The sequence below is a fragment of the Oreochromis niloticus genome, linkage group LG18, assembly GCF_001858045.2.
Source record: "Oreochromis niloticus isolate F11D_XX linkage group LG18, O_niloticus_UMD_NMBU, whole genome shotgun sequence".
In the NCBI taxonomy this organism is placed as follows: Eukaryota; Metazoa; Chordata; class Actinopteri; order Cichliformes; family Cichlidae; genus Oreochromis; species Oreochromis niloticus.
The window spans coordinates 12,338,366-12,356,214 of NC_031982.2; the positions used below are offsets into that span (position 1 = coordinate 12,338,366).

The following is a 17,849-nucleotide window of genomic DNA, read 5'->3' on the forward strand; positions in this document are numbered from 1 at the left end:
CATAGTACAAAAAAAGAAAACATTTTCTAAAATTAAAAATTGTGACATATAATCAATAAAATCAATAATTATCTGTTGGCTGTCTGCTCATAGTCACATGTATATTTGACATTTTTCTTTATGGATTCTGGTTGTGAACCTGTCATAAGGGCAGATTTATCCAGACATAGCAAGAATCAGGATTTCCTTCGAATTGTTTTGATGAATCCTTGCAGTTCTTTCAATCTTTGGGCTCAAAGGCATTACGTCGATAGAGATAGTCAGCTGGAGGTGTCCGTGTAGTATTTTCACATTTATCTGGGTAAACGTAGCATTTACGTTGTCAGACATGGAGTGAGAATGATAAAGAGAGTGAGAGAAAGAGAGTGCTAGAGGGTGAGGAGATGAGAGTGGGATTAAGTGAATGAGACAGACAGCGAGAATGGAATAGAGCGAACCGGGGGAGCCACTGAAAGAGAAGGATGGACACTGAGTGAGAGAGAAAGCAGCAGCGCGAGATAGGGGTCTGAGACAAGAGCCGAATAGATTTCGAGAAAGATGGGGTGAATGATCGAGAGAGCGTGGCTCAGTGATAACCAATCAACTATCTTGTTGTACCAGCGCTGCCTTATCTAACACCAACACACGCACTCATTCTAATTTGCCTAAAAACAATCATGTGAAGTAAACAAATGGTCATTTAAGAGGAGGATGGTTACATCACATGCACACTGCCATGCGTCACCGCTGTGTTACCATGGTAATGGAGCTTTTATCTGATCCAGGGTCAGCTTCGATTTACATCACTGACAGCTCTGCTGAGTCTCAAACAGGTGTGTGACACACAGAGATCAACACAAGAGAAGGGAGAGGGGAGTGAAGGGTTCCTTAAAAACACAATCGAACCAGCCACAAACAGAATATTGTAAAGGCTTCACAATGTTGCCTTCACTTACATCTCGTGACGACGCCCTCCAACCTGATGATGTTCGCGTGGTCAAACTGTCCCATAATGGAGGCCTCAGACAGGAAGTCCCGCCTCTGTTTGTCAGAGTATCCTGCTTTCAAACTCTTGATGGCAACGTAGATCTCTCTTTTCCCCTGCATACGCAGCCGGCCACTGCACACCTCGCCAAACTCTCCTACACGTGTGCACAGACACATACACTGAGTTTAATACGGTCTTTTATTGACTCCTTTTAATCCTTAAAATTAAGAAATCATTTAATCCTTTTTTCTTTTATTAAAGTAGTCTACTGCTGGGGTTTTTTTGCCAACTCACCAGCTCCAATGACTCTCTCTATGCGAATATTGGAAGCATCTATCTCTTTGGCAAAGTCTCTGACAGCCTGGTTGGGGTCTTCGTAGGTGTGAGGATGGATGTAAGTCCTGCTGCCTGGAAGCTTGACTGCACAAGTGGAAAAGTGAGGAAATGGGCACAGAATTTAATTTGCTTACAGCTTAAAAACATGTACTGTAAGAAAATCAGGCCATGTTGGAGATATGGTATGGAATATGAAGAAAGTTCATGGAATTTTTATGGTAGTTTGGGAACACTTTCCTCAACACTGACTTGGTGTCTAAGCAGATATTTGTACAGTGTAAATTCGTGTTGAGACGGGAGCTTGAGTGTGAGCGCTTTGTTTGAGTGACATTACAAATGATTACATAATAATAAACACATATCTACTTTGTTAGCAGTGGTGTGAAAATGACTCAGAACTTTAACAGGAACCCATAAGGAGCTTCGCTCTGCCAGCAAACATTTATGCAAGAAACTGTGAAACAATGTGGTTTATTCGCTTAGGATGTGAAAAAATTACAGATTTATGTTCTGGTTCCAACTGTTAAAGTTCTTACTGTACGTTTCAAGATTTGCAAACAAAGCACGACTGCTTTACATGTATGTGAAAAAAGAAGGGGTTAATTCTGAGGACGTTGTCACATTAGTGCTTGCCTTTGTTCATTTACTGAAAAATATTCCACCATCTGTTTGTTGTTTACAGCCATAAATACACGCAGTGATATGATTCATAACATGTGGGTGGGAAGTCTGGTTTTAAGACAAATGACATGCAGATAATATTTATCTAATATAATTTTATCTGGATCTGCACATGCTCGTGTCTTTACCTCGCCCATGTTGGAACTGCATCTTTTCTTCATCGGGGTCTTGCTTGGCTTTGATATATCCACAGTGCCTGAAAAAGAGATCATTTGAGTTCTAATGCTGTACAATAAATAACTCTAAGCACACAGTAGTGACTATTTTTTTTCACCGCAGTAATGCCACCATCTTCTACACCAACAAAGGACATGCATACTCACTGGCCACTTTGTTAGGTACACCTGTTCAGCTTGTTAATGCAAATATGCAATGAGATAATCACATGACAGCAACTCAGTGCATTTTGGAACATCATCATGACCTGGGGAACTTTGAACGTAGCGTCAAAATAGGGAAGAAAGGTAACTAGGAATTGAGCAAGAATGGACTGACTACTCTTGGTGAAAATGTCGTTATAATGCCACTGGTTAGAGGAGAATGGTCTGCTTTGAGTTAACTGGAAAGGAACAGTAAATCAAATATTCACTCACTACAACCGAGCCATGCAGAAAAGCATCTCTGAATGCACAACATGTGGAAAAAATATGTGGAGGTGCCACAGATCTCAGAGCCCACCTAGTTTTTCAGGCAGTTTTGAAGGCAAAAGCGGGTCCAGTCCAGTACTAGTAAGGTGTACCCACTAAAGTGGACTATGGAGTATGTATGTAATTTGCACATATCTGTTTGCTATTTTAAATCAACGTTATTTTCAGGGAAATCTCAAACTGTGCATCGTTGACAGTTTTCCTTTTGTCTGCACACACCTCTTTCCTCTGAATAAAAGAAGGCTGGAGGAAAAAATAAAAACAACCCTCTCTGCTTCCAGCGTTCATTGCAGTCCTCCTCTCTAAGCTCTTATGCTCGAGGTTAGAGAATGAATGTGTTTGTATATGTATATGGCAGAGATCAATGCACTAAAGCACTCCTCTGTACCTTCCTATGGACCCTTCTGGCCATCAAGCACCGCTTTTAACATTATCCGTGGCCACACACACCCACATTTATGCCCTTTCCCCAGCCCCCTCTGGGCACCCTGCGGCAAGGGTCAGCCCAATGATCAAGACAAAATATTGACAAATTGATCAGCTCAATCTTGCACTGCAGCTGTGAGGAAGTGTTAACTTTTTCTGTCTTACAGACCTCGCGGGGGAGGATTTGTGTTTCTGTGTGTGTTTGTGTGTTCCTGACAGAACAGTGTATTTTCTCTCCACTTTGTTGGTCGTTTGCCTCAAACAGTGTTTAAGAGCTATAATCAACCATAACACTGTCTCTGAGATTTATGGCACCTTTAAATTTAGATCAAAACTTCAGGACAAAAACATAAAATGTAAAAGCAGTATCATATAATGGTTCACTAACCACAACATAAATACCACATGGTTTCTATTTTTCTCTCCTCCTCTTTCATTTCAAGGTAATTTACAATAAGTGAATTTGTGGATGTTTATTTATTTGCTTTTTCTTTGCTTTGTATTCTTTAGTTTATTACTATAATCTAAGAGGACTGCTAAAGGTCATAGGTCTCCCCTCCTTTCCTCCCTTTTATCACATTCTCCTTGAGTCTTGTACAGGTAAAGGAGGACTTAGCCAGTATGTCTGTCCGTCATGAAGACAAATTGATTTGGGCTCAGGGCCAGGAGTAAGAAATCTGAAGCATAGACAGCACGCGATTTAAGAAAGCAGTGGAGAGGAGGACGAAAGAGAAACGGAGACCGAAAGAAACAGCGAGCTGAGATTTGATAAAGCAAAGGAGAGGAGAAATGAGATAAAGACAAAAATAATAAAAGAGAGGACTACTGAGGGAAGAAGAAATAGTGATGTGCTCTGACTAAGAATGAAGCACATGGCAACAGAAATGCAGAAAGGTGGGGTTCCACTAGGCTCAGAAAATCTCAGTCATTTGGTGTTTAATCCTTGTGTTGATTTTACACAGCTGAATGCATGGTATAACCCAGACATCAATAAGCTGTCTTGGGAATACACACAAACACATACACACTTAACGGCAGAGACTGGTTACTGGTATTTGAGGATAAAGAGGAGGGGGGCATGATGTTCTTATGAAATGGGAGGTGGGGCCCACCTGGTTATCAGCTGAGCTCAAGCTAGCTGAGCACCAAGGGACTGTCATTACCCCTTGACTCACACTCCCACACACAAAGAGCTTTGGGGCATGCGTTTAAAACATATGGGGAATGGGTACATGGGTCACACCTCGACTCTAGCTGTGATAATCTCGTGGGGATGCGTACACACACACACACACACACACACACACACAAACACATACGTGTGTATATGATCAGCAAAACACCAAAACCAACGGTTGAAACACCTCCGGATCACTCTTTTAGTTTGTAACCATGTGTGCATGCGGCATATCTGTGAGTGTGTGTGTCTGATGGGAAATGAACACATTTCCATAGTAATTACAGAGCAACTCATTTCTCCTCTCCAGTTAGAAGTGTCATGAATCATTAGCGCTGCAGTTTTAAACACGGTGCAAAACCTGACATGGCTGTGGCTTTTGTTTTCCCCTGACAGCTGTATCTATGTGTGTGTGTCTAAAACAGATATTTAATATCTTCAATTAAATGAAGCTGACCTGTGATTGCGCTGGAATAAGACCTTTCCATTTTTTTACTTGCTAATTTTAGTGATTTTTCACGTTGCACTTTTATACGAAAATTTAAGAATAGTAATAGAAAAATTGCACAGCTGAAAACAAGCATCGCACTGTCGATACTTTGCCACGTTTAAACAGTTCAAACAGTTCATCTGTTCCTCCAGTCGAAGGTCATTTTTTCCCCATATTGTAGATAACAGCCTGATCTGTTCCATCCATTGATCACAGCTAGTATTCAATCCTAGCATCTGATGTGGTGTGGTTAAAGTCGAGAAGATTTACACAAAATCGTAACCAAACAGTATCTGTTTTAACAGAGTGAACCTTCCCCCCGTCTGTTTGCTCTCAGCGTGTTGGGTTTGGCGTCCCAGTTCAAGAGCTAATAAGCAGAGCAGTGAAGGACATCACAGAATAGCACAGCTTGGGGTTCTTTAGTGGCTTCACAACTTAAGTTAATTTTGTTTCTCCTTCCAGGCATCAACACGGTGGTACACACTTTCAATGATTTATCCACACACAGCATCCACCCACCTTTCTGGCTTAAATTATTCATTTCCATTTTGGAATCCATCTTCTTTTCTTATCACTCACTGTGGCTTAATTAACCAAATCTTAGAATATCAGTCTGAGATACTGTGTGCTGTAGGTTAAGATACATTTCTTTCTCTTTACAAGTGATACAGGAGTCAAGGAGATGATATAGTTGTGTTATGTTTTATAATTATATATACACTGACCAAAAATTGACTGAGTGCAACTGCTTAAAACACTGTGTTGCCAGTGAGGTACCCTTGTTCAATTACTAGTTTCTTGCCGCATGGATTTACCGTACGTTATGAACAATCTGGTGCAGGAACAGACTTTATAATGAGGAAGTCCTCCTGGATTTCCACTGGCGGATCCTCGATCATGCTGTACTGCACTGTGACGTGAACGCTCCTGCGCTATACTTTGCTGCGTCTGATTTAAAGTACACCCACCAATCACGCAAAAAACACATTAATGGACTTCTGTATCAGTATCAAAGCCGGGCTCTCACCTTTCTCTCTGCCTCTCTGTTCCACTTCAGTGAGGACAACAGGCTATCCCTGTCCTCCAAAGCCACACACTCCACATTTGCATATCAATTTGCTTTTTAATATAATACTCTGTCACTCGAGACCCATTTGTCATTCGGCGAGCAAGCTTCTACCCTCGCAGAACTCCATCCATATATTATTTTCGTCGTGGCCCCTCCCCGTTTTCTTCCCTCTTCCTTTCCCCCGCTGCACTTTATCTCTCTGAGGTGTTAAATTCTTCCCTAATTCTGCCTTTAAGTGTCCGATTGCCAACATGTCCTCTCTTTCTTCTTTTTGTTGCAATCCATTCATCCTCTCTGAACAGGCCCTGACTTGTGCTCTTTATGTAGTTGTGCTGCTTTCTTTGTCAGAGAGCAAGATTCACCACTAGGAGCTGGAAGGGGGGATAAAGAAAGATATAAGGAGAAGGAAAGGGAGATTGAGAACGAGAGTGCTGACAGGCAAGAATACACAATAGGGGTCCAAGCCTGCATACCAACTAACAAGCAATCAGATGGAGGGGAAGAGTGAGGCGAGACAGGAAGGCAGCCGTAGGAATAGAAACTCCAAGGTTAACATAAGTGATGTGGACAGAGAGCGGGAGAGCAGGGGCAGCGTTTGTGCTGCAGCAATCTGAGCTGAAGGTAAAGTAGAAGAGAAAGAAGAGACGGCAAACGAAAGGCGGAAAAGTTAAACAGATAAAGCAGCAAGGAGAAGTAAAATCTTTATGAGCAAAACAATGAAGAATGGAAACAATCCAGTGTAGGCTGTATGAACTGGGGATACAAGGAGACATGAAGAGCGGGATCAGAACAAACTGCTCTTCAGCCCTTAAGGAAAGAGAAGAAAGAGAGAAAGAATAAAAGACTTGATAGACAGATTGAGAGCAGATGACAAAAAGAAGAGTGTCAGGCACCAGTTTGGCTGCAGGACATGTCCTGAGAAAGAAAGAACAGCATCTATGTGTCTTGGCTAAACCACAAGGTAACAGGAAAAAAGAAGATGAGAAGAACTGGAGAAATTAAGGAGTCGATTGGACAAATAACAGCTGTGTTTACTTCATCTTATACATCATATTCACTCAGTTTTTATTCATCCACGCATTCCTGCTCTAAATTAAAGAAAGCCAGATCATTTCATATTGTTATCATTGCAGATTATTGCAGTGTATGATGGAGAGGACACTCCAAAAAACCCGGCCAGGTTTTCAGTTCATTACAAGACAAGCAGAAGATATATCCACACTGAAATGTACTCAAACAGACACTTTGGGGTAGTCAGCCCACTTGACTCTGGGAAGGTAACAGAGCACACAGAGGTTAACTCATGTGGACACGAGTTGAATGCTCGATATCAGACTGTGCCGTTAACATTAATGTGGGCTAAAATATCAGACCTTCCGATGTATGTATCCGTCTTTACTATTAAAGTTTAAGTGATACATCTCTCCTCAGGAGGTCAGGATCGTAAAACCTGTAAAATCATCTGGCCTCCTACATGGATTTTGCTTTGCATGCGGGACATATGCACATTTTAATTTTTCTCATTCTAATTTATACTTTAACCAGTTTTATTTTTGTATATAGTTAGCTATTTAATTACAATTAAATAAAAAAAATCTCAGCATTTATTTTGTTTTAGCCTTCATTTGATCACTGAGAAAATATGGTTAAAAGTCATTACACAGAGGTTCCTAACACATTACACACACTACACTAACCCCTGCAGCGCCCTGTTCCAATCATTGTGTTCCTGTGTGTTTGTAAGTCATTTTGTCCTCGTTCTGTATATGTCTTTTTTCAGTTGTTGTCCTGTTTTGTTCATAAATAAAGTAAATCAAAAACCTTATTTATTTATTTTTAATCTTCATCAGTATTTCACAGTAGCCCAAATATAGATGCCACATGTGTATGAGTGCAGGAAGTGTGAAAAAGCAAGCCCCCGTCTTTCTCTGATATTGTCAGTGTTATGCCAAGTCTTCATTTTTTGGTCTATTAGCCTCGGGTTCCATTGCTGCTTCCCATTTTCCCCTCAGTCTGACTCCAAGCTATTGAGAGAAAGCGAGAGGGAGACAACACCATCAACAGCAAAGAGCTGTGCTGATTTGTGCTTCCTCTGATAATTGAATTAAGTAGTCAGTGATTCTGCTGTCATTTTATTAGACTGGGGCTGGACTGGGCTGCTAAAGCTCATCAGTGCAGTGTGGAATTAGGACAATGACCACTGTCAGATATTGATTGTGTCCTCTGTTCTGTAATATGTTGTTACAGAGGATGCAATAGCCTGCAGCTCGCAATAAGCTATTTTGTCAAAGAAATTATCTAAACATTGAGTGAGAAAAAAAAACTTGGAGGTGGAAGCGTATGGAGCAGCAGAAATAGGAGAGAGACGAGTTATAGCGAAAGAGTGAAAATACAGGCAGGGTGGAGTGGGTGGAGATGAATGTCAGGGGTGATTTGTGAGAGAATATCGGGAAGAGTGAAAGGGAAGGTTTACAAGCTGGTAGTGAGCTATGATGTATGGTTTGGAAACGGTGGCACTAACAAAAAGACAGGAGGCGGAGTTGGAGGTGGCAGAGCTGATGATGCTAAGATTTTCATCTGAAGTGACCAGGAGGGACAGGATTAGAAAGGAGTATATCATAGGCACAGTTACAGATTCAAGGCTGAGATGGTTGAAAGAAAAAGTGGAGAACAGTGCCACTTGAGAAAGAACCAGACAGGGAAGCAAACAGGCTGATCAAACGAAAGGAAACTTTGGCCGGACAGTACGAGGAGATAGATTTTTCACAAAAGGCAGAGAAAGTTCGAAGGGATGAGAGCGATGCAAATATAGGTGGTGGAATAACCTTGAAACTGAGCAGGACAGAGCCCACTCTTTGAAAAAGTATAAAGAGAAGGTCCAAAGACATAAACAAAGTAGCAATGTGAGGCGAAGAGAAGTAGCCAATGTTGTAACCTTGGACTAGTTTTAACTTGAACTTGAATTTTCGGGGAGAAAATGACCAGCCATCTTTTATAAGAAGTTAGAAGTCGGCTGTCAACTTAAAAATGGATACACTCGAAGGTACGGAAGAGTCCAAAGAGGATCATTCATGTAAAAACTGCATTCATTTCCTTTCCTCTCTTCTCCTCCTCATCTCCTCGCCTGTCACCTCCTCTCTTCCCTCTCGTCACCTCTCATCTCCTCTCCTCTTTCATTTCCTGTCTCTCCACATTATTTTCCCACCGCTAATCAGAATGACTAGAAAAATGAAATCAGTAAATCATTAGTCACCCCTCCAGCATGACACAATGAAATGACACATCTATCCACACACATAAATAAAAAACACCCTGCTGTGGGCATCTGCTCTCGTCATTACTCATGATAATGGTGATTCCATTTAATATCAAGCTATTAAATAAAAAATAATTACTGGGAATGAAATCAATGGATTAAATTCACTCTCATTATTTTCGCAGCAAAACCGAGCCCCGTTCGCAAACCTGAAAGACGCGCACTGCTTGAGCGCCGACAAACACTGAGGTGATTGTGGATAATTAATTGAGTCAAAGCAGCATGGAATCAAAAAACAAAACAAACAAACAAAGACAGGCTGATTTAAAAAAGTTAGTGAGCGTCGATGAACAGAACGAGCGAGTAGGATTTCTTCTTCTGGCTCTTTCACTCTCCATCTTGGCTGCATCTGGCACCAGCTCAGCACTCTCTGACCACAGTGTAAAAAGATTTACTCAGCTCGGGCTAATTATTAGGAAGGGGAAATGATTAGCTGAAGAGTTATGACTAATAAATCTGTCTATGTTTCATTAACACCCTGTTTGGAAACATTTCATTCCGGTGTCTCTCATTAAAGAGAGTGGAGTCGAAGAAGGAAAGGAAAAAGAAGGGAAGGGAAAGAAAAGGTAGGACGTGAGGGAATCCTAGCTGTGAGGTCTGAAGCCGCGCTTTGGTAACGGGTGTAATGTAGCTGAATCTTTAACAGGCACGGTGAAAGGTCAAATTGTACAGGATGCAAAAAGAGAGGGAGAAGCATGTCATCTGTATCATTAAGTGAAGTGCATTTTGTATTTGCAGAGAGATCCGTGTGAAACTAATTTCCCTAATGATGTTACTACACCGACGCAACTTGATTAGGTCATGTTCGTAATATGTGCGCTTATATGTGTGTGTGTGTGTGTGTAGTGGATAAATGCTTTTAAATGCACCATAAAACCCTGGATGAAAACAGTTTTTGGGGTTTTTCAGATGTTTATAGGGCATTTGATCAGTCCCACTGCAACATCTGCTCATTTGCATAGATCCTGCCTGATACATTCTTGCACCTGCGGCAACTAGCTGCTGTTATTGCACTGTTTGCACGCTACTTTCTAGGCATTCTGCAGACAAAGCTGTATTTGGCTACACCCTACAGCTTAGCTGCATTCGCCGAAAGCGCCGCCATCCGAGCAATACATACAAATGACACCCTTGCATATGTATACACGCCTGTCGCCAAACCTGGCCTGTTTTAGATTTTTACACAGAACCTTCTGGCTAACAAACCATTATTAATGTTATTATTGAGCAAACAGACCAACAGCACCCACAGGAGAAGCTGCATTGGCTGATTTTAACCTCAACCAAATTCACCGTTTGGAATTAGCAGGTGTGTTGCTTATGCCTTATTTCCTGGGGTGGGGGGCTCTAATTTTTTTCATTTTTTCCACATCCAAACTGAATATCTTAGACTTTTTTTATTTATTTAAATTACTTGAGGTTTTCATTTCAGTTTCTCACAGCATCTTTGAAATACAAAAACAGCCCCCACCCCCCAACACGCTTATACATTTTTGAGCTGTTTTACAGTCAATTAGCGTTGTAGATCTTCAGCCTCCTTCTCTCAATGCGTCTTCACTCTGCTCTCTCCCCTCTCAGCAGCGTGTTTTCATTAGCACATGCCTCACGTTTTTTTCATCCTTCCTCTCCTCTTTTGTGTCATTAAGTTTTTAAGAATAACCCTGGGCTCCACAACAGATGCTGTGGTGGTAGAAGAGCTTACACGCACAGACACGATTGCACATCAACAGGATATGCTATTGTGTTTGCGAGGTAGAGCTGTTACCGCTCTCTATTAGTGAGACTGAAAAGTCTTTCTCCTACTACGACAGCTTACTTTCCTTTGTGTTTCCTTCTCGCCGCCTTTCACCTTTTGTTATTCTGTACTCCGCTTTAAAAAAAAAAAGGTTCCTTTCTCAGGAATATGATTAATATATAACAATGAAGATGATAAGATTCGAAACACTGCAAGATGGCGATCAGCAGATTTCTGTTAGATCCCAATTCAGTGGAAAAATAACAAAAAAACACAGCTTTGGTAAATAACAGTACGTCTTATTTTGAAGTTAGATTCGAGTTGGTTCCTTTTTTTCATATTTCTTTTGACGTTTTCTTTAACAGATTGTGACCCTTGACTCCCTGCCGGATGTCTACAGCTCTGACAACAGATGTGCTCCACGCAGGGACAGACTACAGACGAACCAACTTAAAAAAACAGGCATGACATAGATGGAACAACTTCACGCAAACTTCTCGCCAAAACTCCCACTTTAAAAACATGAAAACAGAAAGAATGGAAAAAAAAGGCACGCAGGAACCTGGCATATAACCAAAACCTGCGGCTGTTCGGAAAAGGAGACGGTTGTGAGGCCGAAGGATCATTAGAGTGCAAACAAAGTAGAAGCACAAACACACACACACGCACACCGATGCTGAGAGGCAGAAACTGTAGCATGTTTAACAAGGAACGAGAGAAAGTCAGGAGCAGCGGAGAGAGCGTTTTCTGAGTGAAAGGCCATCTGCTGAATCCGTGGCTATGCCAGTCGCTTTCTAGCTCCCCATCGTTCCCACCTGCCAGCCTGCCAAAGCACCCTCAGGAGGACAAAAGCACCTTCGCATTTTGCACACTTTCGCACACAAACACACACTGTAACGCGTGTACACGCCTCGCAATAATGGCACGCACACAGCAATAGCGGGTGTGATTTGTCAGCGCAGTGCTGTGTCTGAGGAGCTTTCGATGTTTTTCCATGTTTTCCCTCCTGCGGTAACAATAACATAACGGCACTTTAATAAACGAGAGCAGGACAGAATAGAATAGCCGCAAATCAAACCGTTTATGAGGCTGAGCTGTTCAGCACGCAGCCAGCAAAGGCTACAGGAAGCCTGTATGTGCTTCTGTGGCTGTGAAAGTTATATTATAGTTGAGCGATAGGAAGCGCCGATCACATGGTTCAAAATATTGTCAGCATTCTGGGTTTAGTAAGGCCCTTTTTACACATGGTTTTAAAATGTATTACTAGCAATAAGTTTAGAAGTTGACAGTTAGGAAATAGTGCCGTTTGCACCTGTGTCATCATGATCCTCCAAGGACTTCCTTACTGTATATGTCAAAGAGCCCCTGTGCATCCCTTCATTTGCTGTCTAGTGCCAGCCAAGTTCCAGGCTTGTTTAGCAAGAGCTATAAAAGACAACATAATGTTTTGAGAAGAAAGGTGTGATTTATTTCAGCATCTGAGACTGCCATTTGTCAGGGTGCAGGATAAGATGAAAAACAGCCACCACATATGGACACATTAGCATTCATACCATGTTAAGAAGTTGGATCAAAATGCATTTCTGCGGTTGCTTGCATTTGTTCTTAGCGCCGCCCACTTGCGATCTGACTGCACTTCCATTCAATTTAGTGATTACTGGGGGAAATTATTTACACAGCGAGTAAAGGTTGGGGAGCTATGGAGAAAAACGCACCACACACGTCTCGTGGAAAATCAATCAAGAACAGAACAGGAAATGAAAACTGAGGAGCCAAAAGACGTTCAAAATAATGAGAAAAGCAGAAGCAGAGAGAGTGAAATTAGAGAAGAGAGAATCTGACTGATTGACAGATACGATGGAACGGGTGAAAAGAGAGAAGAATGGACAACACAAGGAGACATTTGAAAAAATAAAAATGTTCGCCCAATTCCTCAGAAACCTCAAGGACGACACTCTTATTGCACACAGAAGTGCAATCGCCCACCCATCAGCTCTCCTAGTCTTACTCCACGTCTCTCTCTACTCTTTCAAACTCGCTGGTAATCTGCCTTTTCATCTTTTACCCCTTGCACCTCTTGCCTTCTTCCCCTGGCTCCCCTTCTTCTTCCATCTACTTTTCTCTCCTCCTCTTTAAAGCCCACCTCCTCTTTCTCTCTATCTCTCACACCATCTGAAAATGTAGCTCTCTTGTGGCTCAAACATACTTCAAATGTACTCCCCCCCCCTTTGCTGCAGCCTGTCATTCTCGCTGCCTATCTAATATGTTTATTCTCCACTTGTGTCTCTCCTTTACCTCGCTTCTGTCCATCTCTCTCCCCCCTGAGCTCTCTCTCTCCCGCTCTTGTCTCTCTAGTGATGCAGCTTTGATCCTCACTTCCTTCCCCAGTTACAAATGCACTCCACCTATGCACGCATGCACACAAACACACACGCACACACACTCTTGACAGGTGTACAGATGTTGTTTAATAGAAAGCAGTAATCAACACTGCCTTCTCCCCGGCATCCACACCTCTGTGAGTAAATGGAAGAAAGACAGATACAGAGAGAGAGAATAACAGAGGAAGAGAGGGAGACCTTAAATTGATGGCAGTGCATCGACCCCTCTGTAAAACCTAGTTAACACCTCGCCAGCCTGTGAAACCCGATTAGACAAGCGGGAGTGTGTGTTTGTGTCATCGCGTCGCGTTCAAAGCACAAAATGTTGCACAGGTTGTTTTTCTTTGCAGACGGACAATCCCATTACAGGCTTCTGATTAAAAAAATGTTGATGCAATCCTGTTCACGTGCCTTGAGTGCAGTGTGCGTCTGTGTTTCTTTGCTGATTACCTTCCTCTTACTCAATAGTGAATAGAGCACTCAGCTTGATAAGCAATCACCTGAATCAATACTAATCTTTTTAGCGAGAGTATGTGCATGTTTGCATGGATGCATAGTTGCGGAGTTCTTAAAATGTGGCTAATCTCCTGTAATTTGAACTCATACAGGATAAACATTTAATTACAGGTACAGTGAGTCACGAATGCCTGTCATCCCTGCTTTTCTCCCCTCATCCATTTCGTCCTCTCTAAAGAGCCTTCTTCTAACTTACATCCTTTCATCTTCTAGCCTCTCAACCAATCTGCATTCTTTTATTTTCCTTTCTTCTTCTTCTCTCACGTCCTTCTCTTCTATGGCCTTCTGTGAGCCAGAGCATTACCAGCAGTCTAACCTTCAAAGAGAGTGATCATTGAAAGTCCATGCTCTTCACATACAGAATAACACGGCCTTTAGTTGGACTTTGGCGCCTGTGTAAATGTCAAAGTTGGAGGCCCTGCTTTGGCACACCCATGCGTAATCCCTCAGAGACAGACAGAGAGATATGAAGAGAGCTTAGCTTGTGTGTGCATGAATGCACATGTTCATAGGGCTCACTGAATTTAAGTTCAGTCAATTTCAGCCTAAATCTTCTTTGTTGGTGACCCAATAAAGTACAACTACTGAGAATATAGCTGTCTGGAGTTTAGCTCATTCGCTGTGTTAGACTGGCCAAAAAACTGTATCCTATCAATTTAAAGGGTAAAATTTCTCATATTTTATGTTCTTTTTATCCTCAGGCAAGCCCACTGGTTCATACTGAACAGGGGAACTGTTTAGTCAGAAATATTATATAATTTTTTTTTTTTTTTAGAATAACAGTGCATTTCTTACAACTATTGTTATTCCAAAGGAGTAAATATTGTGAAAAGAACTTGAAATTGTGGCCCATTTTCAGCTGCGTTTAAGTGCGCTTTGAGCAGCACTGTGTGAAACTGACTCCAAATAAAGTCGCCACATTCAGTGTATCAAATGAACGTGTCACCCACAGCAACAGTGTAGCTCATAACTGTGCTTTTTAATAGTTGTTGGACAACAGTAAAGGTCTGTGGCCCAGCGAGACACTAAGATGTACCAGGCTTTGGCTACAGGGATTATTTCCATTACATTTAAGAATGGTGACAAAACGACATAATATTAACAGGGAGGTAATTGCCAACCCCTTCTTACTGCTGGCCCTACCTTCCGCTGACAACGAAGCAAGTCACCAGGAAGATGAGGAGAACAATTCCCCCTGCGATCGACACAGCCAGAATGGTAGACTGATTAGGGTCCCCTATGGCCAAAACATCTACAAAAGAGAAAAAGTGAAGACTGTTATTTAAGCAAGCATAAATGAGATTGGGAAAAAAAGTCAGCAATGTTTTCTACAGGGGGAAATTGACAGAAGAAAAGAGTAAGGAAGGCTGGGAGTTAAAAAGATAGCAAGTGAGAGTGAGAAAGTGGCGGGGGAGGATAGAGATAGAATGAAATATGATAGCAATAGAAAAAGAGGTAAAAGACAGAGGCTGAGGGAGACTGAAAAAAGAGAGGGCCGCAAACGAGTAAAGGAGAGAAAGGGAGGTGGATGGAATAGTAAGTAAGGTCCTTGATGAAAAGCGCTCTCCCTCTCTACATTCCCTGCGAGGGTATGAGAGTAGACGTGAAAGCTATTCCCATTCTTCTGTGCTGTCCAAATGGATATGTTAACATTGCACATAACAAGGCTACCACCGAGAACTTTCTGCAAAGATGCATCGATTTTTACGCCACACCAATCGAGCCATTACTCAAAACAAATACCTCATTTATCTGGTTTAGCTAAGCATGGGCAGACATGTGCGTCTGAGTGTGTATGCACAGTATATATGTGTGTGCTTGTGCGTGTGTTGAAGAGGCAAATTAAAGCTCCAAGGTAAGTACAGATAAGCATTGATCTCCTGTTATATTTTGTGGTGCACACGTACTCACCCCTTCTTTAACAATCAATAGAATTGATCTAATTAGATTACTGAGATATTGGATCAGCTGCATTAGGCAGATCCTGTATTTTAGAACACTGAACTTGACTGTGAACCTTTATTTGAAGGCACAGTAACAGCTCTATATACCTATAAGCATAGATGTAGTGAGATCAGAATTCTCCGCGGGTTCATCAGCTGATATTCTATAAAGTACTGAGTATTTTGGAGTATTTTGCCCTCTACTATCACCCATAAAGAATGCATAATTTGCATAACTTGCATAATTGTTCTAATTTTTCATGTTTTATATAAATGCTTTAAATATTGAGATGTATATCTTGCATTTACTGGGAGCCACTTAAAGGACAGAAATGGTCTTTCACATCAATAGGCATTTGTTGCAGGACCAAGTTTTTCATTACTTTAATTGATTACTGAATGACTTGAACTGTCATCCGTATGTATGCTATTCGTATGTCTTCCAGACAGTGTATGGTGCAGTGCCAACCATTTACACATGTATCCCCCTCTACTTTCCTCCACTTTGTCTTGGAATCATTGATCATGTTGAAGAACACATTACGCAACCTCTAAAGTAGAAAATCCGAGCACCCACAATAAAGTGATAATGAAAATGAATGACCCCAACATTAACACCAACAACAACAATAAAAAGAATGGATGAACACGGGGAATTTGAAAACATCATGACAGAGAAGCAACACACAGCTGTTTATGAGGCCTGAACAACCTCGCTGAACTTAACCAGGTGTGGATTTTCCTTTGGTATATATTCCTAGTCTATTAAAATCTAAGTATAAGGCATCAAGCTGTCCAATCAAGTTTTCATCCGAACTGCTACAAAATGCCACGTATTTGTCATTCCTTCAATTTAATTTTTGCCTTTTATGATGACTGGAGATGTGCCGTTGGATCGGAAATCACTGGATATATATATCCAGTGATCCGTATGAATCAAGATTTCCAATCCAACGGCACATCCTTCCTTGTGAAACTGGCTTGTCTCCCTTTTACCTGATAAGTATTCCACAAAACTTTCGAGCCACTGGTTCAGATACATAGATGACAACCTATGAAACTGCCAAGGTGTCTCTGTCTGACAGCAGAACTGAAGAAGCTGTTCGGATGAAAGTGAGATATTTTATAACCATACAGTCGATTGATTTAAACAGCAGGGATGACTTCAAATCTTAGTACACTTGATATAATATGGAAGTACATTTTGCTCTAGAGGTAATCTTTGTCCCGTATTTTTTTTTTTTTTACCAGCACTTTTAGATTTCTAATATTAAGAATGCATACTGCATTTGAAGAACAGGCGTGTATTAAACATGGACTGGCTGCTATTCCAATTTTCAGCTGACCACATGGAAATTTAGTAGGAGGAAAAGAAACAAATCAACTGGACAAAGTGGGACAAAACAGCTGGGAGGAAAACTGAAATATCCGATTCCCTATAAGTAAAAAAAATCTATTATTCCTTGTTTTACTATACCTTCGTGACTTGTTTCCAGCTCAATCTCTCCACCGTAGCTCCCATAGCCCCCATCAGTCCGAGCCCGGACCCTGAACACATAGGTGGTCCCAGGTTTGAGCCCTTCCACTGTCATCATGTTGGAGCGAGTCTTCAGAACTGTATAGTTCTGTTCTCGTTGGTTCTGGAGCAGAAAAAACGAGTGAAACAACGAGTGAAAAACGAGAGAAAATCAAAATAGATGATATCAAGTGCCCAAGAAATTAAATGAGCTGAATATACAAAACCTCTAAAGAGGTTTATACAGAGCAATATACTAACAAAAACAGTCTGAAAATAATAAAAACCTCAAATTGTTGAATTTAAATGCCTCCAGGGTCCAAATACACCTCACTAAGTTTTAATTTGTTCATCGCTGGACCATTTGGTGGAGAGGAAATGGCGTGTCACAAATTTAGAGGATCATCATTTAGCCTGGAGAAATAGTTTGCTGCTTTATAAGAAAGCCCTCCGCAAAGCCAGAACATCTTACTATTCGTCACTGATTGAAGAAAAGAAGAACAACCCCAGGTTTCTCTTCAGCACTGTAGCCAGGCTGACAAAAAGTCAGAGCTCTACTGAGCCAACCATCCCTTTAACGTTAACTAGTAATGACTTCATGAACTTCTTCACAAATAAAATTTTTATCATTAGAGAAAAAATTACCAAT

The 17,849-nt window shown here is 41.3% G+C and overlaps 1 protein-coding gene across 2 annotated transcripts in view; it reads right to left on the bottom strand.

Annotated features, from left to right (window-relative positions):
• The window catches only part of epha4b (eph receptor A4b), an 81,525-nt gene that overhangs the window by 17,357 nt on the left and 46,319 nt on the right, over positions 1–17,849 (bottom strand). For both annotated transcript variants that reach the window (XM_005476120.3, XM_005476119.3), the window contains exons 9-13: positions 17,162–17,324; positions 14,885–14,993; positions 2,113–2,180; positions 1,262–1,387; positions 936–1,121 (exon numbers count right to left, since the gene is read on the bottom strand). In XM_005476120.3, the coding sequence (XP_005476177.1) occupies positions 936–1,121; positions 1,262–1,387; positions 2,113–2,180; positions 14,885–14,993; positions 17,162–17,324 (652 nt within the window). The remainder of the gene's footprint in view (positions 1–935; positions 1,122–1,261; positions 1,388–2,112; positions 2,181–14,884; positions 14,994–17,161; positions 17,325–17,849) is intronic.